The 23,927-nt window shown below is 41.4% G+C and overlaps 1 protein-coding gene and 1 pseudogene across 2 annotated transcripts; one reads left to right on the top strand and one right to left on the bottom strand.

The window, feature by feature from the left end:
* Positions 1 to 698: 698 nt before the first annotated feature.
* TBPL2 (TATA-box binding protein like 2) lies at positions 699 to 22,720 on the top strand (the record flags this gene model as incomplete). Its single annotated transcript, XM_081106943.1, has 7 exons — positions 699 to 752; positions 2,732 to 3,189; positions 4,141 to 4,228; positions 6,720 to 6,811; positions 10,718 to 10,885; positions 15,162 to 15,256; positions 22,644 to 22,720. 7 exons carry the CDS (start codon positions 699 to 701, stop codon positions 22,718 to 22,720), a joined length of 1,032 nt encoding a protein of 343 aa, XP_080963069.1.
* Positions 18,541 to 19,270, bottom strand: LOC308527195 (small ribosomal subunit protein eS6-like; annotated as a pseudogene). Its single transcript has one exon. The product of its transcript is annotated as a small ribosomal subunit protein eS6-like (transcript).
* Positions 22,721 to 23,927: the final 1,207 nt, after the last annotated feature.

A 23,927-nucleotide genomic window follows, 5' to 3' on the forward strand; every position in this document is an offset into this window, starting at 1 on the left:
CCCTAACTGTGCAGCATTCTTTTATGTGGGCCTTGCTAAAGTCTCCGTGAATGGAAAAAAACACCTGGGATTTGAAGGTGAGAAACAATCGTAACATAAAAGCAATACATCTGACTGGGTAAGGTGCCTCAAATTCCTCTCACTCTGCTCAAGAGATGAAAAAAAATTTTCTTTAAAACAAAGAAAAAAAAAAAAACAAAGAAAAAGAGAAACCCTTTATTTCCTTACAGTCCAACCCGTTCACTTTTAACACTCCTAACAGGGAGTCCTCCTTGAGGAGGCAAAGGCATTTGCAGGTACTGACGAACATCTCCCCAGGTTTGCAGGCCTAATTGCTTCTCAGCTTGGGCAGCGTGCGATGATGGCACCTTGGCAAGGAGCCTCTTCCAAGCCCCAGCCCCAGCCCTCCTCTGCCCAGTGGCCGTGGGCCTGTGTAGGTTCTGCATCCCCCTCCCTGGCTCATCATTCATCCACAAGCGCCGTCTGCGGGCGCGTGGCCAGGGCGGGGCTGCACCCCGGCCCCACCCACGCCCCGGGCCCAGACCCGGCCCCGCCTCCACGCGTGCGGCTGCTGGGCTAATAAATGCTTCGTGCGCCCCGCGCGCCTGGTCGAACTCCGAACTCCGCCGTAGCTCGACCGACCTGGGCGCTTCCCCGCATCCGCTCCCCAACCCCACCCAAGAGTGGGACCTCCGCGCATGGAGAGGGAAGAGCGGTACCTGGAGCTCTACCTGGACCGGTGCACCGCCCAGGTGAGCCTGGAAGCTGCCGCGCCGACCCAGCGTCAGGGGCTGCGTCCCGCCCCAGCGCTTTGAGCGCCAAGTCCTGCGCTGTCAGGGCTTTGCCTTCTTCATCTCATAAAACCCCGAGTGACCCTAAGAGATGGGCTTGATTATCTCTCTCCATCTTTCAGTTGAAAAAATAGAAGCTTCGAGAGGTGAAATCATTTGCCAAAAGGTTGCTAGCCAGACCTCGACCCTGGTCTACAGTGAATCCAAAATGTGAATTGGAGGCACCTGTGGCTGCTTTCCGTTTGTGATTCCGAAGTGTTGTTTTCTTCCATTTTAAAAATCTTTAGAGTCAAGTATTGTAGAAGAGAGAGGAAGGCGTCTTCAAAAAAGAAAAGAGAAAGAAAGAAAAAGAAGAGAAAAGGAAAGCAAGAGAGCAACTTATGGGGACAGGAGGGCCTGGTGAAAGGGGAATTTAAGGTAGACAATGATAGGGCTGAGGTAGAAATAGTGACGTGCCATAGCCTTTAACATAGCAGAGGAGGGCCCATGTAGGAAAGGTTCTAGGAAAGATGAGTGAGTCATGGTTCTGGAAAAACCGTTTTAAAAATAAGTTTCTTCAGATGTAAGGTCAAGGGTGCAGTGAAGACACTATCAGTACAGCCTCTGAGGTGTGTTCCCACAGGTAAACTCATAAACCCCCCCCCCCTTCAAGATCTTGTTGCCATTGCCTTAAATTTCTTGTGGTTTTTAAACGTGTTTACTTGTATTTTCAATTAATTTATTTTTAATTGAATTTATTAGGGTGGCATTGGTTAATAACATATAGATTTCAGGTGTACAATTCTATAGTACATCATCTGTATATTGCATTGTGTGATCACCACCCCCGTGAAGTCTCCTTCCATCCATTTTTAATTCCTTGTTGGAGTTTAGTTTCCTCGGTGAGAGCTTTGCCCCCTGCTAAAACGCCACAGAGGGGAGAAGAGGAGGCACTGACTGTTGCAGATATTGGTGCTTTAGTGTAAATTGGCTGATTAGGTCCTTCCCAGCCAGGACTGAAGAGGCGAAGGAGACCATGAGGAGGAATGGGGGCCATCGTCGCCACCTCACTTTCCTTAGGGTCAGTCTGTGGGGTGGGGGTGGGGGAAGATCGGAGCTAATTATGCAATTCAAAATGAAATAAGGTCAAACATTGTGTTTCAAGAGAATGACCACATTCTTCAAAGTGTTTTCTTTGATCAAGTAGTCACCCCTGCCATCTGCTGGACGTGTAGAACCAGAGCAATTGAATAGGATCTGGCCAGACATTTTATCTTAGCTGAGGTAGCTTCGTCACGGAGACGATAGAAATGAAGAGGCATTCCTAACTACAGTGGGGCCTTGACTTACGAGTGTCCCGACTAATGAGTTTTTTGAGATACCAGCTGTCTCTTGTATTCTGTTGTCAGAAGTAAGATCTTCTAAGCCTTAGAATCTAAGCCAGTGGTTCTCAACCTTCTGGCCCTTTAAATACAGTTCCTCATGTTGTGACCCCAACCATAAAATTATTTTCGTTGCTACTTCATAACTGTAATGTTGCTACTGTTATGAATCGTAATGTAAATATCTGATATGCAGGATGGTCTTAGGCGAACCCTGTGAAAGGGTCGTTCGACTGCCAAAGGGGTCGCGACCCACAGGTTGAGAACCGCTGAAGAGCATGGTTGCTCAATTACAAAATTGGGTTTAGAGTGGCAACTTACTACAGACCTAACTAAAGTAGGACAAGCATTTTATGAAAAAAAATGCTTTTTCTGGACGTTAAGATATACTTTTCTGTTTCTGTCAGGTGTGTTGTGACACTAATAGAACTTCAGTGATACTTTGTGGAGAGAGACGGGTTAGCTGCAATGCATTGCCTCTCATCCTGAATGTTGCCTGCTGGCCATGGCAGTAGCCCGTGGGTGTGACATCCCGTTCTGTTTGTTGTGTTTTGTCTGTCTGTTTTGGGAACCACCTAGGATGACCTCGCCCCACCTGGGTTGCCCCTGCTCAGCCCAGTTGCACCCTATGATGTCTACATATATAATTCATCCCACCCGGGGGCTGTGTTTAATTCACATCTTGAAGAAGTCAAAGAAACATCTGGTGGTTTCTCATCTGTGGATCTTAGCTTCCTACCAGATGAACTTACCCAAGAAAATAAAGACCAGACTGTCCTTAGAAGCAAGGGTGAGGATGAAGAAAATGGTAAAACTCAAAGTCCGCAAAGTAAACTGCCGTTATCCAGCCAACGGGACGTCGGTCTGGGCTCAAACAGCAGCAGTTCATCAAATTCACACTCACATCTGCACCCTGGTGATGCTGACTCTGTTCAGCACTCTCCTGAGAAACCAGACACCTTGCCTCTGGCGTCCATCGCCCCCATGACGCCAATGGCCCCTGTTTCAGAAGGTTCTGAGATTGTGCCTCAACTACAGTAAGTGGTTTGCTGGGGCTTTTTAAGTGGGTGGTGTTTCTGGGGACATGCTTTATATTTCTGAACGTCATGACCACTAATTCCAGGATAGTAATGTAGGAAGAGAATTTTATTATTCAGATTTTATTATTCTTGGTTTTATCAGTTCTTAATAGATTGTGGCTTTAGACAGATTGGTTTTCTGTAAAATGAAGCACTAATTCATGATCTCCTAAGAGAGCGTTGAGAATATGTACAGTGGGGCCTTGACTTACGAGTGTCCTGACTAACGAGTTTTTTGAGATACCAGGTGTCTCTCGGCTGATTTTTTGCTCTGAGTTGACAGAGTAATTTGAGTTAACGAGCTCCTTAATGAGCTCAGTCTCAGAACGAATTAAACTCGTAAGTCAAGGCCCCACTGTACATTATTGAAAGATTGCATGTCTACTAAGACACGGTAGTTGCTGAAAATTGTGGTTGGGGTTGGTTAAACATAAAAAATATAAAGATGTAAAAACTGAATTCTATTTGCAAGTTGATTTGAATTGAGCTATTTTGAGACATAGTTTTGAAAAAGATTTAGAACTTAATTTTAGTCAACCAGTCATAACATTTTAGGAAAAACTATTTTACTTTAGTACCTCCCTTTCAAATTTTTACATTTTACCATGTTACTAAGTATTTAGAATAATTCTCCCTCTAACAGGGGTGGGGAACCTTTTTCTGCCAAGGGCTATTTGGATATTTATAACATCATTTGAGGGCCATACAAAATTAGCAACTTAAAAATTATTCTGCTATATTTGGTCAAACATTTAATTAACTCACCCCTAATGACGGCCAGACCAAATGATTTCTCGGGCCTGCTCTACAAAATCACTAATGTACAACCTATGAAGTGAGGAGGTTAGTTTCAATTCTTTTTCAATTTTTATATCCTATATAATTTTCTAAGTTGACTTATCCCTTTAGGAATATAGTTTCCACTGCAAACCTTGCCTGTAAATTGGATCTGAAGAAAATAGCTTTGCATGCAAAAAATGCAGAATATAACCCAAAGGTAAGATTTCTCAACAGTTAGCTTCCTCTTAGATTTACTTACTTCCATATGATCAAGATATTGATTTATTTCTTTGTTTTATTTTTTAAAAAGAGAATATGTGTTAGTGCAAACCTTTGGGCAGTGGTTCTCAACCTTGGCTGCACATTAGAATCACCTGGGAATCTTTTTAAAATCCTGATTTCTGGGCCTCATCCTCCAGAAATTCTGTTTCTTTGTTACTAATGTTGTGGCCTCACCCCATAACAAAGAAACAATTTCTGGAAGATGAGGCCTAGAAATCAGGATTTTAAAAAGATTCACAGGTGATTCTAATGTGCAGCCAAGGTTGAGAACCACTGCCTTTGGGTAACTCGAAAGGTTAATTGCCTCACTGTTTTGAAGTTCTAAAAAATAATCTCATTCTTTATTCTGAATAAAGCAATAATTGAGCAATTCCTAAAAGTTAAGATCTTTCCATTTTCATTCAGAAGGTTTTTTCGTTTCAGTATGACTATTTTCAGCCTGACTATGGGGGTGTTAAGTTTTTTAAAATGATATCATATTTTTAGAAATAATTTTTCTAAATGTTGTCCTGCCTAGCTGGCATTTGGGTATTTTTCCAGTTACAGCTTCTCTTCTTTGAGAAAGCTAAATTGTTTAAAGTGTAAAATTCAAGCTTCTTCTTACTAATGTAAGATTCAAGGAATTCCTACCCTGCTTCAAAGTTTAATAAAATCTATTCTTTCTTGTGTCCTGCTAAGGCCAGGCATCCCATTTCAGTGGCCTATTTCCCTAGGAAATGGATTTGTTAGTTTGATTTACATTTAATGATTTGGCAGGCTCTGTGCTTAGGAGTACAAAGTTGAGTAAGACCTGGGGAAAAGTTCACTGTCTTGGGTGGTAGAGGATTATGAAGTTAGATGAAAAAGACCACTTTGATAGGAACCCAGAGGACCTTGCCAGCATCGACTCTTTATAGACGATTTGTTTTTTGCTGTTGTGGTATTGTCCTTGCTGACATCTGAATCCAAATGTTACCTGAATGTTACCCAAATGCAATATAGCTTTCCTTTTAATATTTCACATAGCTGGACAGAAACACAAGGCTCTTTTAGCTGCTGCAATGATTGACTACACTTTTGAGCAGTCAGCACTTTAAGCATATTTTATTCTCTACCATCCTCAGCTCTCCCCTCATTTTATTTCAGTGTATAGGACGTGTCCAAACTTGGACTTCACAGCCAAAGAACTTGTCTTGCACTTAAGCTATCATTAGAATGTGACAAAATGGTACTGGGTGAGAGTACTATCTGTTTTTGTTTGTTAATCCTCACCTGAGGATTTCTTTTTCCTATTGATTTTTAGAGAGAGTGAAAGGGAGGGAAGGAGGGGGAGAGAGAAGAGGCAGAAGCAGAGACAGAGAGAAACATTGATGTGAGAGAGATGCATTGATAGGTTACCTCGTGCATGTGCTCCGACCAAGGCCCGAGATTTAACCTGCATGAGCCCTTAACTCCGAATTGAACCCAAGACCCTTTGGTGCGCAGGCCAACACTCTAACCACCGAGTCATACCAGCCAGGGCAAGAATGCTATCTTTTTAGTAAACACCAGGAAATCGTTAATAGGACTTGATCAACTGTATGTATTTCTGACTCCGGGTTCTTTTACTATCTGCTAACACTTCAAATCTGAACTTGCCAGCCCCACCTTGGTCCTGTGGAGTAGATCTGACCCGTAGAACTTGAAGTCTTCTTGCATAGTACCCGGGCCAGTTTCCTTCCCAACTTCGAGGGAGAGTGTGGGGCGAGGGGCGGGGAAGAGAAGGGCAAGGGAGTGTCTGTATAGGACCAGTGGGAAGAGCAGGTCAGTAAGTGGCATGTCAGCGTGGCAGGCTGGTGGCCCTCAGCCCTCCCCTGCATCTGCCCACCTGGAGGGTTGCCTGTGCTCCCGGCCTGTGGACCACTCTTGGAGAACTACTATGGCAGGCGAGAACTTGACAAATCAATTTTTTGTCATTCGTCTTCAGCATGCCCATCAGTATACATATTCTGTTCTTTGTTTGGGCTGCTATGTAGTACATTCTTCAGTCTGGCAAGTCTGTAACATTCCTTTTCAGTTTTTTCAAAGATACTTTGAAATAAAGAGGTGGTTTTAGATCTCACCTTTAACATTGCCTGTGGAATGTTGGAAGTTAAATAACCACATAGTCTCCCTGTGTATGAAATGGGGATAATCCTGGACTTACCTGAATCCTGTTATGAGGATAAATGAGAGAAACCTTGTACATCTCTTAGAATAGGGCCTGGAACATATCGGGCCCTCAAATTTAGCTTCATGACCCTCTTTGGTATTTAACCTTAATTGTGGGCAGAATAGACCCAGGCATTGTTTAGTTTTCCCATCCAATCTCAGTTTACTCAAGATTGTTTTCATCCCAGCTCAGCTTTTCAACTGGAACAGTGTTGGCTCTAGCAGAGGCTAACTGTCCTTTTGGCTTCTGTGTATAGAGGTTTGCTGCTGTCATAATGAGGATCCGAGAGCCCAGGACAACAGCCCTCATATGTAGCTCTGGGAAAATGGTCTGCACAGGAGCCAAAAGGTATGAGGAACACCCCCCACCCCCATCCCTACTAGAGGAAGAATTCAGTATGCAAAGTAAGGAAGGATAACATTATTGTCCTAAGACACATGGAGAAGCAAAATACTTGGCTAAATAAAGAGTTAAGTTCATGCAATGCCAAATTTTGAGTTAAAAACATTCAGTCCCATAATGCTGACTTCTATCCCACTTTACTGTCCCCTCTTGAACTAAGGGGGCTTCACTAGGTTGTTACAGCTTGTTTTTAAGGTGCAGTAAAAAGAAAATAAGCTACCATAGGGATAAAGCCTGTTGTACACCCGGGGATGTAGTTTTCGTGTATTTCCCACATTGCCGATAAATGGATAGGACTTTTTACAGGAAGGGAATTAGCTGTTTCTTGACCATTAGTTTGAGCATTAGCTCAGGAGGCATCTCTTAAAAGGCTCGTCTTCCCAGGACCTCATGCAGAGACAGCCGTGTGCTGCGCTGATGTAGAGCCTGTCACCAGGAAAGTGTAGTGGGGAGCTGCTGCTCCTCCTGACTATTCAAGATGAGTAGCAAATTGGCCTCCTGAGAGGCTGTGCCAATTTCCCCTCATTCTAGAGATGCACTGAGTGTTCGTGTTCTCCAATGAACACTGGTGTTCATATGTTTTATATTTGCCAAATTGATTGGCAAAAAGCTATGTTGTTTTAATGACATTTCTTTGATTTACTAGTGAGACTAATTTTTCATAAGCATATAAACTGCCTATTGTTTTCTGCCCAATATTCTTTGAAGATATTTGTCTTTTGCCCAATATTCTGTGAAGATATTTAAGTATTTTCACCATTTTATGCTGTAACTCTTTTTCTCAGATTAATGTTATGATGTTTTATAACTTTGGGTTTTATTTTCACACAATGAAAATATTTTCGTGCATAGTTAGTCTGCCCAATTTTTTTCTTTACAGTTTCAATGTTTGTCTTCATGATTAGGAAGTCATTCTTCATGTACAACATTATGTAAATATTGACCTCCATATATTTTTCTGGCCTTTTTCAGGTCCTGCTTTGCACTGAGGAAGGGAAGTGGATATTTTGATGCCTCTAGAGCAGCGGTTCTCAACCTGTGGGTCGCGACCCCTTTGGCGGTCGAACGACCCTTCCACAGGGGTCGCCTAAGTCCATCCTGCATATCAGATATTTACATTACGATTCATAACAGTAGCAACATTACAGTTATGAAGTAGCAATGAAAATAATTTTATGGTTGGGTCACAACATGAGGAACTGTATTTAAAAGGCCAGAAGGTTGAGAACCACTTCTCTAGAGCTTGCTCTAGATGATAGAATGTTCTATATCTGTTCTGTCCACTGTGGTAGCCCCTAGTTTCACGTGCCTTTTGAACACTTGAAATATAGGTAAAACAACAAACTGAATTTTAAATTTAATTTTAGTTAATTTAAATTTAAATATCCATGTGTAGCCAGGGCTACCATATTGAGCAAAGCAGGTCTAGAATTTTACTTCAATGTAAGATAAATATTTTTTTCAAATGGCCAATCAGTGCCCAATACATTTATTGAAGAATCCATCCTTACTCCATTCCCCACCCCAACCTGTTTTTATAGTTAAGTTTTTTTTTACATGTATTTGAGTAAGTTTCTAGGCTTTTTCTTTTGTTGATCTGTGTATCCTTAGACCTAGAAGTCTCCACTGTTAAGTCAATATTGGACAACTCTGCAAGATTATCTGCAAGTATGTTCATTTCGGTATTGTCTAAAACAGGGGAGAAACAAATTAAACGTAATGGAGGTTTGATTAGATCATAAAATAAAATTGCATTTAGCCATTAAAATACACGCACATATATTGAGTTGGAAGGATGGTCACATTGGGTTAAGTTTGGGAAGGGAAGAGCAGGCAACTAAATTGTAGGTTTATTATCCAACCTTCACTTTAAAATATGCTCATGCATTCATTAATATCTTTCCCTACCTGAATTTACTTGGTTCCTAACATCTGACAGTGAAAGAGGATAGTGAATTCAGATAATAAGAGATATTATTATTCAAACCTATCTGGTTCTTGAGTTTTGGATAGAGAGTTGTGAACATTTGGTTAGTAGAGATATCAGAATTATCTTCACAAATTTGCCAGACCTCTTCTCTTTAGTTGTAATAACCAGAGTTTGCATGGTGAGGGAAAAGAGCAAAAGGATCAAATTTATCAGTGGCTTTCACCACTGGTGTGCCACTTCAAGGTTCTTAATCTATATTTTCTTTCTTTTTTAAAAATATATTTTATTGATTTTTTACAGAGAGGAAGGGAGAGGGATAGAGTTAGAAACATCGATGAGAGAGAAACATTGATCAGCTGCCTCCTGCACACTTCCTCCTGGGAATGTGCCCACAACCAAGGCACATGCCCTTGACTGGAATCGAACCTGGGACCCTTGAGTCCCCAGGCTGATGCTCTATCCACTGAGCCAAACCAGTTAGGGCTTACTCTATATTTTCTAATGTTTGTACGATAACATGTATGTAGTGTTTGTTAGTTTTTTTTTAGTGGAAATGTCTATGTGATAGTAATAACTGATATCCCAAGAAACTACATGGTAATGAAACCTTTAAAACTTGATCTTATAAACACATAGGAAATGTAAGGGGTCAATTAGGCAAAATGTAGTTTTTCAAAATAAAAACATTTTGTTTCACTGCTAACTTGGGGACATGGCCTTGCTAGGGACACTCCAGGAGTTAGAAGTGGGTGAGGAGAATCAGTGTGAAGTGAGGCAAAGTAGGTGAAGTAATGAATACAATTAAGAATTGTAATGAATACAGTGTTGGGAAGAATCCAGATAGAAAGCGAATAGAACACTTTCTTTAGTCCAGCAAACACATTCCACCTGGCTTCTCTTTCAGATGCTTCTGAGTTTCAGCTTAAAGATGGGCCAACCCATAGGAGCGGGTAGAGTTCACATGATTCACCCACCAGGTGTTGCCCCAGTTTGGCAACCCCTGCTACTCATTCTTTTGTTTGAGCAGTGACCATTGAAAAGTACCTAATGAAAACGAAAGCCTCAGGTCTCAGGATTTCACATGTTCTGACATGGGTTTAAGGTTGGAATAGGACAAGCACTTAGAACAGAACCACAAAGCTGGATGATTGATTGATTGATTGATTTCTCATATTGGATGAGTTCAGTAACAATTGTGTGAGAAAGCCTGAGCAGAACTGGGCAGGTTTTGAAGTATTTTCACGTTTTTGTTAAAATATAATTTGCCACATAAAGACCCAAGTCCTACATCATGGGTCATGTCTGTGCTGTTCAATTGGCATGCGTCTTCCTCATGTTGAGATATATTTATATTTATATATATATATATATATATATATATATATATATATGCATTTGTCCTTATTTTTGTTGCTGCTGTTTCTATCTAAATGGCACGCACTTTTAGAGCAAATGGATGGTTCTAAAACTTCAGTGAGCATCACAGTCACTGGAGGGCCCCACCCCCAGATTGTCTATAACTCTGAGATGGAACCTGGGACTCTGCATTCTAACAAGTTCCCAGGTGGTGGTGCTGCTGGTCTGAGGACACACTGTGAGAACCAGTGGAATAGTTAGTTTTATCTAAAAACACTGAAACCAAGAAAAAAATACCTTATATGTGATAGATGAGGAATTAAGACAAAAATATGTTTATGATTCAGTTCAACCACTGTACTTGGTACCATACTGTTTACTAGGTGCCAGAGACCAGGCTAGAGGATGTAGGTTCTCATGCTGCAAGTCTGCAGACTCATAGTGTACTTGAAAAGATAAACATGGTATCAAGGTAGAAATACAATCAAAGGAGTGTGTGAGTACAGCCCAAGTCATATGGAGGACATGGTGACTTGTCATCTTTAAACACGTTTGCCCCTCCCCAGCGAAGAGCAGTCTCGACTTGCGGCGAGAAAGTATGCCCGTGTGGTGCAGAAGCTCGGGTTCCCCGCCAGATTCCTCGATTTTAAAATTCAGAACATGGTTGGAAGCTGTGATGTGAGATTTCCCATCAGGCTGGAAGGTTTGGTGCTAACCCATCAGCAGTTCAGTAGGTATGATTGTTATAAAACCTGACTTTGAGTTTGCCAGCATATTAAGCTGGATTATGGGCTGCTTTTACAGTGGATCTTTTAGAAGAAGTATCCTTTTTGTGTGTGTAAAGGCACAGTATGTGAAAGGGTTAAGATGCTGTGCCTAAGTCCTCATTAGTTACCATATATGTTCAATCTTTTGAAGTAATAGTTCTTAAATTAAATTGAGTAGTAACCACCCAGATAGCTTAGAATTTGTAGTTCTAACAAGCTCACAGGCAATGCCAATGAGCTGCTGGACAGTGGCCCCAAAATACCTTCAATGTAGAGATTTCTAAAACTGCACATCTGGCTTGGAGGTGACGGCAGTGGAGGGAAGAGAAGGGGTATGGGATGGGGTAGGCTAGTCAGAAGGAGCTGACAGCTGGTGAGGGGAGAAAGGGTTGAAGAGAAGGTGAGAAAAGAATAGTCACAGCATGTTCTATGAAGACAGCTCCATCTCATGTTTGTCCTGTTGGGTCGTTTGAGGGTGGTGGCTGTGTGTGTGTGTGTGTGTGTCCCAGCACAATTTCTTCTGTAGTACTCATATTCTCATATTCCTAGGGGAGTATCTCCAGCCTGCCTGGCTTCTTTAAATGTAACTTTTCATCTCACCAGCAAATGCTACTGCTGCTGCTGCTCCCCCTCATCCTTCTCCTCCCTCCCCTCCCTCTCCTTCTCTCTCTTCTGCTCCTCTTCCCCCTCAAGCTACTTCAGGGCTTCTCCCATCCATCTCAGGCTCTTAGAGAACAGTGCTGGAGTTTGACTGGTCCAGCAGTCGCCAACTGGTGGTCCATGGACCACCGGTGGTCTGTGAGATCCGAAAGGTAGGCGACCGCTGGACTGGTCAACACCAAATCTCACCTCCCCTTGGGATATATGGGCCTGGGTACTTGCACTGGCCTGGAATCACAGATGCTGTTTTTTTAAAAAATATATATTTTATTGATTTTTTACAGAGAGGAAGGGAGAGGGGTAGAGAGTTAGAAACATCGATGAGAGAGAAACATCGATCAGCTGCCTCCTGAACCCTCCCCACTGGGGATGTGCCCGCAACCAAGGTACATGCCCTTGACCAGAATCGAACCTGGGACCCTTGAGTCCGCAGGCTGATGCTCTATCCACTGAGCCAAACCGGTCAGGGCCATTATTTTATTTTAATTTGGCAAGGAAGCCTGCTTTGTATTCCCACAGCTGCCTCATTCTAGTCTCATTCTTGCCTCTCCCAAACGTTCTCCATCAGCCTCCATCCTTAGATTATGGATTATATCCTTAGATTATGTTTGTGACATCGGGCACCCTTTTATCAGCAGGTTTTATCTTTAACATGATCTTTAATTGCCCGTAGCCCTGCAGGCAACCATGGCACACACCCGTTCAAATGATCAGGTCAAGTTTGCCTTACGTTAAAACCTCAAGTTCATTTGATTTCCCAGGTTCTACAAATTTGTAAGTATCAGCATTTGGTAATACAGACATCTTCCTTGTTACTGGAATTTTCTCCATCAATCTTCCTATGATATCATTGTTTTCTGTTTTCCCTGAGCAGTTTTTCCCTTCTCTTTGATTTTAAAGTCAAAGATACCCTGATAATAAACATTTCTTAAATGAGTAAAATCTAGGTGGCTACCAGTTAGCAGATGCTATGGTGACAGTGACAATCAATGCAGCCATGGTCCCTTGCCCTCATGGAGTTCACCGTCTGAAGGGAAGACACACAAACCAAAGACAATAGTGAAATATGGTAACTCTGAAGGATGAACTCCCCCTCCACCTGGGAGTGCTCTGGTACCATCAAACAGGCTGATGTAATCGGGGAGGTGTGGAAGTCAAGGAAGACTTCTTAAGGGAAGTGACATTTAAGCTGAGATTTGAACAATAAGTCGAATTTGGGTTGGCCCAGAGATTGGCAGGTGTTTGTTATTCTTAGTCCTCATGAAGTGTTCTCCTTCCCTAACCAAAACCTCTTTTTCTTTTTTCTACCTCAACCTTCTCTTGAAATTGAGGCAGAGAATAAATACAATGAAATAAGTCTTTAATCAGGAGATTATTTTTTAAAATATATATCTTATTGATTTTTTACAGAGAGGAAGGGTGAGGGATAGAGAGTTAGAAACATCGATGAGAGAGAAACATCGATCAGCTGCCTCCTGCACACCCCCTACTGGGGATGTGCCCGCAACCAAGGTACATGCCCTTGACCGGGAATCGAACCTGGAACCCTTGAGTCTGCAGGCCGACGCTCTATCCACTGAGCCAAACCGGTTAGGGCAATCAGGAGATTATTTTTCTGGCACCTTAAAACCATAGTTCTGAAAGCCAAATGCAGTACACCATCACTTACATACTTTTCTTTTCTCTTGTCCCTCTTAGAATCCTAAGATTCAGCTGGGAAATCAAATGAAAACATTCCCTCTGTGCCCTCAGCCTTCCTTTCTGGTTCCCATGGGGTTTTCCAAGGCTCCAGCTGGTCTCATCATCTTCCCGGTGTCAGGAAGTGGTTAATGGGTAGAAGTTTTGACAGGTAGAGTGATGTGGTAGGACCACTCACAGCAATCTTTGTGTACCTTTCAAGGGCAGCCACTGTGATGTCTCTTCCTGGAGCCAATCGGAGAGTTCACATCTGCTGTTGAATGGGTCTTTGCAGAATGGAATGGGGTTTTTCATGTCACCTGGATTCCCTTAGTTGCAACTATTCATGTGTATTCTAGTGTTCCATTTCTCAGATATCTTCTTTTTCTTATATCTGTTCTCCATTAGCAATTGTTTCAAGAATAGTTTTATCAAAAAAAAAAAAAAAAAGAATAGTTTTATCAGCCCTAGCTGGTTTGGCTCAATGGATAGAGCGACGGCCTGCAGACTGAAGGGTCCCGGGTTCGATTCTGGTCAAGGGCATGTACCTTGGTTGCGGGCACATCCCCAGTAGGGGGTGTGCAAGAGGCAGCTGGTAGATGTTTCTATCTCATTGATGTTTCTAACTCTCTATCCCTCTCCCTTCCTCTCTGTAAAAAATCAATGAAATATATATTTTTTTATATATTTTTTATTGATTTTTTACAGAGAGGAAGGGAGAGAGATAGAGAGTTAGAAACATCGATGAGAGAGAAACATCGATCAGTTGCCTCCTGCACATCTCCCACTGGGGATGTGCCCGCAACCCAGGTACATGCCCTTGACCGGAATCGAACCTGGGACCCCTCAGTCCGCAAGCTGACGCTCCATCCACTGAGCCAAACCGGCTTCGGCAATGAAATATATTTTTTAAAAAAGAATATTTTTATCAGCTTCCTCTTCCTGACCTCTCTTTTGTAGACTCCTCAAGCTTTTCCAATTCTCTCTTCTTTTTTCTTTTTTGTTAATACTCGCCTGAGGATATATTTTCCCCTCTCTGATTTTTAGAGAGAGTGGAAGGCAGGGAGGGAGAGAGAGAAAGAAACATTGATGTGAGAGAGACACATCGATTGGTTGCCTCACACACACACACCCCCGACCAGGGCCAGGGACCAAACCTGCAACCCAGCTACATACCCTTGACTGGGAATCGAATCTGCGACCCTTCAGTGCTCAGGCTGACGCTCTAACAACTAAGCCACATTGCCAGGGCAGCTGCTCTTCTTTGTGCTGGAGTGTGGAGAAGCAGTTCTTAGCCCTATCATCCTTTGCTCCGTGGAGCAGCCAGCTCACTATTTAGTAGTAAATAACAGTGAGTTACTATGTATAGGAACAAATCCTGAATTTTTAAAAGTTAGAATAGCTTAGTTTTCTTTCTTTATATAGACCTGCCCAAAGACAAAAAACAGTGGTTTAGAAAATTTTTTAGGTCTAGCAGCTAAAAATGATAACTTTATCAGCTCATAATGAGCATACAAAATATGCTCATTATTGGGGGAACTTGGAAAATTTAGAAAACGTGTTTATGTATTTTTATCAACAGACTTTTTTGGAAAGATGGTGAACATTTAACCAACAAGATTTTAATAAATTGTATCTGATACCTTAGGTTACCTTAATTTCTAATAGCTTAGGATGATATGCACTTGAAAAGAATATCATGACCCAAAATAAATTCTGGTCTTGACTGGCACAAGCAATTACCTAGGATGCTCAAGACTACTTTATCAAAATGGCCAAAAGGTTTTTGGCAAAACAGCTTTTTAAAACTGCTTTAATATGCAGCTTTAATATATACTGGGTCTGGAATATTATGGGAAAGTAGTTATAGTGCTATTTTTAACTTTTTCCTTTTACATCTTAACAGTTATGAACCTGAACTGTTTCCTGGCCTTATTTATAGAATGGTAAAGCCACGAATTGTGCTGCTTATCTTCGTATCTGGAAAAGTTGTGTTGACAGGTAAGTTCTAAAATTATTTTCTGACTTTCTAAAATTCAGTAGCTATGCATGTGCTTTGGTTTTCCTTTTAAATAGCTTTGTTCACCATTATAAAGTAATTCTATTATAGAATACCTGGGGGGGGGGGGAGCAGAAAGGAATATAACAGCGGTTCTCAACCTATGGGTCGCGACCCCTTTGGGGGTCGAACGACCCTTTCACAGGGATTGCCTAAGACCATCGGAAAACACATATATAATTATGTATTGTTTACAGTAGCAAAATTACAGTTAGGAAGTAGCAACAAAAATAATTTTATGGTTGGGGGTCACCACAGCATGAGGAACTGTATTAAATGGTTGCAGCATTAGGAAGGTTGAGAACCACTGGAATATAACTTCACCCATCAGTCCCAATACCCAAAACAATGTAACTTTTTTGTGTTTTTGTGTCATTTTGACATATATTCATATTTACATCCTGCCTTTTTATTAATCGTTGTAACATATGTAAAGTGACTCCTTGTTACAAACTCTTTATGAAGGCTTTTAACCTACAACCAGCATGTGCCCTGACCAGGAATAGAACCGCGACCTCCTGGTTCATAGGTCGATGCTCAACCACTGAGCCACGCCAGCCGGGCTAAACTGTTTTTGAAGGGATGTACAATACAGTTCTCCTATGTCATACCAGCAGTGTATAGAAGTATCTTTTTAAAAATCCTCAGCAGCACTAAAAAACAAAATAACATAAGAGAAAACTTTCCTTTTACAAGTGGGAATTATCTCACTGCTTTAACCTTAATAGTAATCAGAAATAGAAATTCATCACTTTTACTATCTATATATAAAAGCCTAAGCAACTGTTATGATCAAATGACCAGTTGAGCAGTTGCTATGACGCACACTGACCACCAAGGGGCAGATGCTCAATGCAGGAGCGTCCCCCTGCTGGTCAGTGCACTCCCACAGCCAACTCCCATGGCGGGCCAACCTCCCACGACCCCTACCCTGCCCACCTGCCAGCCGGCCCCAATCATCCCCTATCTGACTGGGCGAGATGCCCTGATCAGCCCTGATCACCGGCCAGACCGAGGGACCCCACCTGTGCACAAATTCATGCACTGGGCCTCTAGTATCCAATAAAGATCATTTTAGCTTTTGTAAATAGTGGGTACGTAACTTACTCCTTTTGTCCACTTAGTTTTTATTAGTTTTTCCCCCCTAAAGATTTGTATGCATTTAAAATAATTACTCTTTGTTGTTATGTTTTTCCAGTTGACTTATCCTATATAATAAAAGGCTAATATGCAAATTGACCGAACAGTGGAACGACCGGTCACTATGACGCGCACTGACCACCAGGGAGGGGACAGACGCTCAACACAGGAGCTGCCCCCTGATGGTCAGTGCGCTCCACAAGGGGAGCATCTCTTAGCCAGAACCCAGGGTCACAGTTAGTGAGTGCAGCAGCAGTGGCGGGGAGTGGGCCTAAGCCATCAGTCAGACATCCCCCAAGGGGTCCCAGACTGTGAGAGGGCCCAGGCCAGGCTGAGGGACACCCTCCCCCCTCCCAGTGCATGAATGGTGTGCACCAGACCTCTAGTATATATACTAGTATATATGATATCACTTGGGAAAATAAAATGTGTAGTAATGACTTGGTGTAAGAATATGATTAGGAAATCCAAGTAGAATTGGAAATTGATATTTGGGTTGCCTAAAGGGTAGGATAAACTTACAAACTCTTATCAAGAGATGATAGATGTTTAATAAACTTTGAGTGCTTACTAGAAAACATACATTTTAGCTGCTGAAGATATAAAAGTGAATATAACACATCCCCATCTCTAGAGCAATAAAATGGCTTAGATTTTTTTAATAGCTTAGATTTTGTAAAATGTTAAGGTTCAAAAAGGACTCTTTACAAGCCTTCTGCCGGAAGCCAGTTCTAGCATGTCATAATTTCAAGAGTTTCATCAAAAGGTTGATGGAACTTTGGGGCTCAACAAGGGCTGAGTCACATATGTTATCAGCTGTTGGGAATGGCTAAAGGCATTTCCCCAAACCTGAAAAGGGATGACTGTTTGCTGCCAGACAGCTCAGGGCATCTTAATCTACAGGTTATTGCCTCCTACTGGCCAAACACCTGAACAGCCATAGGCTAATTCTTCCAATCTGACAATGGACTTAATATACGAAACCCTGACCTTTTGAAGTGTAAATCTCTGCCTCGCCTCAGGACAATTTGTGTTAATAAAAAGCATGGGGTCCTGAGATGAGGAGATCCTTTTAGCTAAACTCCTCTGACCCCCAAATGCCTTTCAAAATTATGCTTCGTCTCTGGACTCTTTAAAATTACACGAACAGCCTTTTTCCAGATTGCTGAACCCTTCTAGATGCTGGAACAAGAACCCCGGCAGCCTTCCCTTATTTAACTCTTGATAACAACCCCATGAGAAAGACTATTGTCCTTATTTTATAAGTGAGGAAACTGAAACTCAGAAGGAAACAATCTGCCTGTGATCTCAGAGCTAGTTAATGCTAGAGCTGGCTTTTGAGCTCATATCATTTGATCTCAAAGCCAGTTTTTTTCTGCAGTCCACAATCACAGAATTTCCACCTCCGTCACCAAACTTAGGAATTCTGTTTATTCCCCAAAGTGATGGTCATTATAACCAAAGGAAAAGACTGGTAAATTTTGCTTAAAAGGCAAGAATCACCTAATCGAAGTCTGGTGCTACAAATTGGGATGTTTGATTATTAAAAGAAGTATGAGGCCACTTTAGGGTTCCTTTAAGTTTTTTGTTGTTTTGTGGGTTTTTTTGCTGTTTACATACAGTATTTTTAAATGTATTTTTCAATTATAGTTGACAATTTCCCTTATGAACATCTTTTCGTGTGTCTGTTGGCCATATGTATGTCCTCTTTGTAAAAATGTCTATTTATGTCCTCTGCCCATTTTCTAATTGTTTGCTTTTTTGATGTTGAACTGTATGAGTTCTTTATATATATATTGGATATTTACCCCTTATTGGATATATTACTTTCAAATATCTCTCCCATTCTGTAGGTTGCCTTTTTGTCTTTTAATGTCTTTCCTTATTTGTTATTCTTAGAAAATCTCATATATAGTGATTTCAGAGAGGAAGGGAGGAGGAGAGAAAGAGCGATAGAAACATCAATGATGAGAATCATTGATCGGCTGCTTCCTGCACGCCCTCTACTAGGATTGAGCCTGCAACCCCGGCATGTGCCTGATGGGGCATCCAACTGTGACCTCCTGAGTCATGTATGGGTTGATGTTCAACCAGCAGGGCAGAAAATTTCATTTTTTTGACTGGACTCTGAGGTAGAAGCCCTCAGAGAGGACAGCATATGTCTCTTGGCAATCTGTTCCTGGTATTTTTGTTTGGGTTCCTTCATTCTCTTAGCAAAAAGTTTAGCATACTCATTTTTCTTCGGATGCTGTTTCTTCAGAGCAATAGGCCCATGTTTGTGTTGCAGGACATGTGGAATAACAAGAAGCTGAATATTGGGTGCTTTGGTCCTGGGATTCTTACCTTCTTTGTTTAGGGACTTTCTCACAACATAGTGGTGGACATCATGGTCTTTAGAGAGATTGAAGAGTTTGAGCATCCTGATAGCTCTTTTGGGCCGCAGGCAATGAGGCACAGTGGCACAGTGAGTATCTCTAGAATATCTCTCTCTCCTTTGTTTACAATGACCAAGTTGGCAACACTGAGATTGGCATCCACAGTGCAGCCCCGAACAGATTTGCACTTTCTTTCTCCAGTCCCCCTGGGTCTGTAACAGGAATACCCCTTACTCAGAAGCAAGCCATTAGTCTGCCTCATGGGAATCCTTGTTTGTCATTCCCACCACTGATAGGAACCACGTAACCCTTCCATTCTTCTCCCAGAGCGTCAGCAGCAACTTCTGTGGCCATACACTTCTCATAAAAGGTATGGAGTGTGCATTCATCTTCAGTGAGCTTCTGGCAGCCAGTGGCTGGGAAAGGGATGTTCAGTTTCATCCTGAAGCAGCCTACTGCTTGTGAGGCGCCATGAAAATAGGGTTGCCTTTTTGTTTTGTTGGTGCTCTCCTTTGTGGAGCCAAAATTTTATGGGTTTAGACCTTAGGTTTAAGTCTTTAATCCATGTTGAGGTTACCTTTGTGTATGGTATAAGAAAGTTGTCTGTATTCATTTTTTTGCACGCCTTTCCAGTTTTTCAACACCATTTACTGAAGAGACCGTCTACACTCCATTGTACATTCCTACCTCGTTTGTCATTGATTGAGTTAATTTCTGGGCTCTCTGTCCTGTGCCATTGATCTATGTGTTTGTTTTTATGCCAGTACCAAGCTGTTTTGATTTCTAGAGCCTTGTGGTATAGTTTGATATCAAATAGGGTGATACCTCCAATATTTCTCTTCTTTGTCAAGACTGCTGTGACTATTTGAGGTCTTTTATGGTTCCATATAAATTTTAGGATTATTTGTTCTAGTTCCATGAAAAGTACCATTGATATTTTGGTGGGGATTGCATTGAATCTGTAGATTGCTTTGGGTTCCCTTAAAGTTTTGATGCCAGTAATTTATTTCATTGAGGAAACATTTAACTAACCTGACAAAATCCGCTTATTTTAATACCCAGTTACAACACTGCCAGTTACAAATCCTGGCAATGTTTATTTGTTGACTTTGGGTGCAAAAGAAGGAACACTGGATACACAAGAACTTCTCCCATAGCTGCTATCATTATTCAGGGGAACTTCAACTTCTTGGGCCCCAGTATAAAGTGAAGAAATTGTACTAGATAATCTCCCTAAAGCCCTTTGTGTCTAAAGCAGTGGTTCTCAACCTTCCTAATGCTGCGACCCTTTAATACAGTTCCTCATGTTGTGGTGACCCCCAATTTCATTGTTACCAATTGAACAAAATTAAAGCATAGTGACTAATCACAAAAACAATATATAATTATATATGTGTTTTCCGATGGTCTTAGGCGACCCCTGTGAAAGGATCATTCGGCCCCCAAAGGGGTCACGACCCACAGGTTGAGAACCGCTGGTCTAAAGGTTTCCTATGATAGAAAAGAATGATCTCTTGGCAATGAGTGTTTTCTGCTCGCCAGAGGCTACCAGAATGTTACAGTCTTTGGGCTTGAATGCAATGCTCTTAGGTATGATTTTTTAAGTGTTATACTAAAACTGAATTGCATAATTACTCAAAATTCTGGACCTAGATACTCTATTCCTTAATGAAATGTAAAAAGAACCTTAGTTTTGGTATTTGGGGGGAAAAGGGGAGAAGGGGAAGGAGTGTGAGTGTGTTTGCTATACATACTTCACTGTCTCCTAACAAGAAGGCTATTCTATTCAAATGTATTCAGAAGCCCCAAACGTCCATCAAACCAGAGGCAGTTTCTTTTCTTTTTAAATATACAGTAATACTGGTGTTTTATTTCTTCTCCAACCCACTCTTTGGTTTCTACAAAACCATTCTCTTTAGGAACTAAAATTTCAGTGTTGTAACAAAAATCTGCTGAGACAGGGTTTCTCCTACCACAAGGGTTCAGAGTTTCTGTTATCTGTGCCAATAACTCACCTTCTTCCCTCCCCCACATGCTTGAGGGTGGAGACTGACAGATAGTAAACGCCTTGGCAATGAATAACTTTTCCCCCTTATCTCTCAAATACTTAAGCTCATAAAAACGTCATCGTTGATTCTGTAAAAACATTTTAAAGAATTTATTGAAGTAGAATTCACATAACATAAAATTAACCATCTTAAAGTGAACAATTCAGTGACATTTAGTACATTCATAATGTTGTACAACCGCCACTTCTGTCTAGTTCAAAACATTTCCATTACTTCAAAGTAAAATCCCTTTCGTTAAGTAGTTTCTCCCTATTCCTCCCTCCCACTAGCCCCTGATAACTACCAATGTGCATTCTGTTTCTGGAATTATCTATTCTGGTTACTTCATATAAACAGAATCATATGTAACCTTTTGAGTCTGGCTTCCCTCAGGTAGTTTTTGAGGTTCATCTGCACTGTAGACTGTATCAGTACCTGATTCCTTTTTATGGCTGAATAAATATTCGGCTATATATGTGCACCACAGTTTTATATCCAGTCATCTGTTGATATACACTTAGGTGGTTTCCCTTCTTGGCTGTTTTGAATAGTGCCGCAATCAACAGGCATCCACAAGTGTGTTACTGAGTACCTGTTTTTAATTTGGGGGGATACATGCCAAGAAGTGGAATTGCCAGGTCGTGTGGTAATTCTTATTTTAACTTTTCTGTAGAGGCTGAGCCATTTGACAGTCCCATCACCAATGTCTGAGGGTTCCTATTTCTCCATAGCCTTACCAACGTTTGCCATTTTTAAAATGATAGCTCATCTTTGGTTCTGAATGCTGATTTCTACCTGTTTCTCAAATCTGATGATCCTCCTTTTGGTAATTCCCTGTGATTAGTCCTGTAATTAAATCAGATAGCCACAGGTTATTTCTGTTCTCTTACTGAGCCTTCCTCCTCTCTAACCTTGTAGCTCCCAAGGAAGCCTTTATCAACTTAAGCTATTTTCCATTCCTCTTCATGCTAAGTTTTTATATTCCCTTCACTAATCTCCTTGCCTCCTTCCACAATAATACCAGGTAATTTCCTGATTGACTGACAGCCCATATACATAAGTAATACTAGGCCACAACCCTTAGCTCAAGGTGCTTTGAAGGTGGAAGTAGTTAGTGGTGGTTGGTGGTGGTGAGAGATGAGTAGGGACTGAATGATATCTCTCAAGGGCGGGGACCATGTCTAATTCATGTTTTTATCTCTTTAACTCCTAGAGAAGTTTGCTATCATTAAAGATCTCTGAAAATTTAAAAAAAAGATCTCTGGAAATTTAAGAAGGGGTGACAGTGGTACAATTTTCCCCTCTAGTAATCTCTTACGTACACTGACATTTAAAACTTTTGCTCCAATTTGTCTCACTCTGTTAGTCAACGTTAGAGATTCAAAATGTTAACTAGGGATAAGTGGATCCAAGGAAGTCTCTTTTGCTGGTAGCTAAATGCCTACAGGTACTGATGAAGGTCGTGTTCTGGGGCACACCTAGAGATAACATTACATATTTCATAGTGAGTCCTATGTGGCTAAAGATGATCTGATATGCCCACATAGTGGAAGTACTAGAAAACTCTGGTCTGCAGTGTGCGTTTGTGGAAATGTGGCTGTAATCACTAAATTCTTTTGTCTTTACCAGAAATAAATGCCACTTCTCAGGTACACCTAAAGAGATGTCATCATATTAGAAGTAATTGGAGATGACAATGTAATTTTAGTCTTAAGAAAATTTTGGGATTGTTCTTAAAGATGATATAAAATTGGATTTCTTTACAGGTGCCAAAGACCGTTCTGAGATCTATGAAGCATTTGAAAACATCTATCCCATTCTAAAGGGTTTTAAAAAAGCCTGAGTATATCACTCAGTATCTCAAAGTATATTGATGAGTATGTGCATAAGTCCAGGACAGAAACAACTGGATTTTTCTACCTTTAATTGTAGATGTTCCATGCACATTTTGACTTATTAAAAGGTGATTCTATGTGAAATGAAGAAAACTTCTTATTTGAAATGACTCTTGTATGTTATTTTTAAAACAAGTAAACTTATTTCAGAATGTGAGAGATTTAAGGCCTTGCTAGAATGATTTTGTAGCATCATTAAAATTTAATGTTCTGCTCTGGTTAAAGATGTAGAGCATAACATGTCCTCTGAAAATGCATGGTGATATATAGAAATTTCAAATAACTGCATAAAATAGATACTATCTGTAATATCTAGCAGGAGAGAAATCAATGTGTCTGTTTTTTGCCTTTTAAAATATTGATTAAATGATCCTAGCTATCAGGTACAGGCACTGTGAAGGATCCTGTCAGAATACAAATGAAACATGAAAGTCTGAAACCTTGAGGAAAATCACATTTTTTTGTTTGAAATGATCAGAGAAAATTCTCTCAAAAATAAATCTTAAACTTTCAGGAACTATTCAGATTTAGTGTAAGCTCTATTTTGAAACAGCATGGGGAATTTTTGCTTTTTGTGTGCCTTTATAATCCTACTAGAGGCCCAGTGCATGACATTCATACATTATGGGGAAGGGGTCCCTCCGCCCAGCCTGCACCCTCTCACAGTCCAGAACCCTTTGGGGGATGTCCACCTGCCAGCTTAGGGAAGCGGGCCTAAGCCGGCAGGCAAACGTCCCCCAAGGGGTTCTTAGCACTGCTGCCGAGGCGGGAGAGGCTCCTGCCAACGCCGCTGCGCTCACCAGCCGTGAGCTCTGTTTCTGGCTGAGTGGTGCTCCCCCTGTAGGAGCTCCCTGACCACCAGGGGGCAGCTCCTGCATTGAGCACCCACCCCCTGGTGGTCAGTGCACATCATAGCAACTGGTCGTTCTGCCATTTGGTTGATTTGCATATTAGGGTTTTATTATATAGGATTGTGTTAAAACATCAGATAAGACTAAGAGGATGGAACAAAGGGTTTAGATTCAAGACCTAATTAGTTTGTGGAGTCATCAGCATTTGATGGAGATGTGGAGGTTAACAGGGAGGGAAAAGGCTAACATGACTCATAGCCCCAAGTGGTAGTGATTATGTCTTTCCCAAGAGGAGGAAACAGAT

This window comes from Myotis nattereri (genome assembly GCF_964212035.1).
Source record: "Myotis nattereri genome assembly, chromosome: 1".
Lineage (NCBI taxonomy): Eukaryota > Metazoa > Chordata > Mammalia > Chiroptera > Vespertilionidae > Myotis > Myotis nattereri.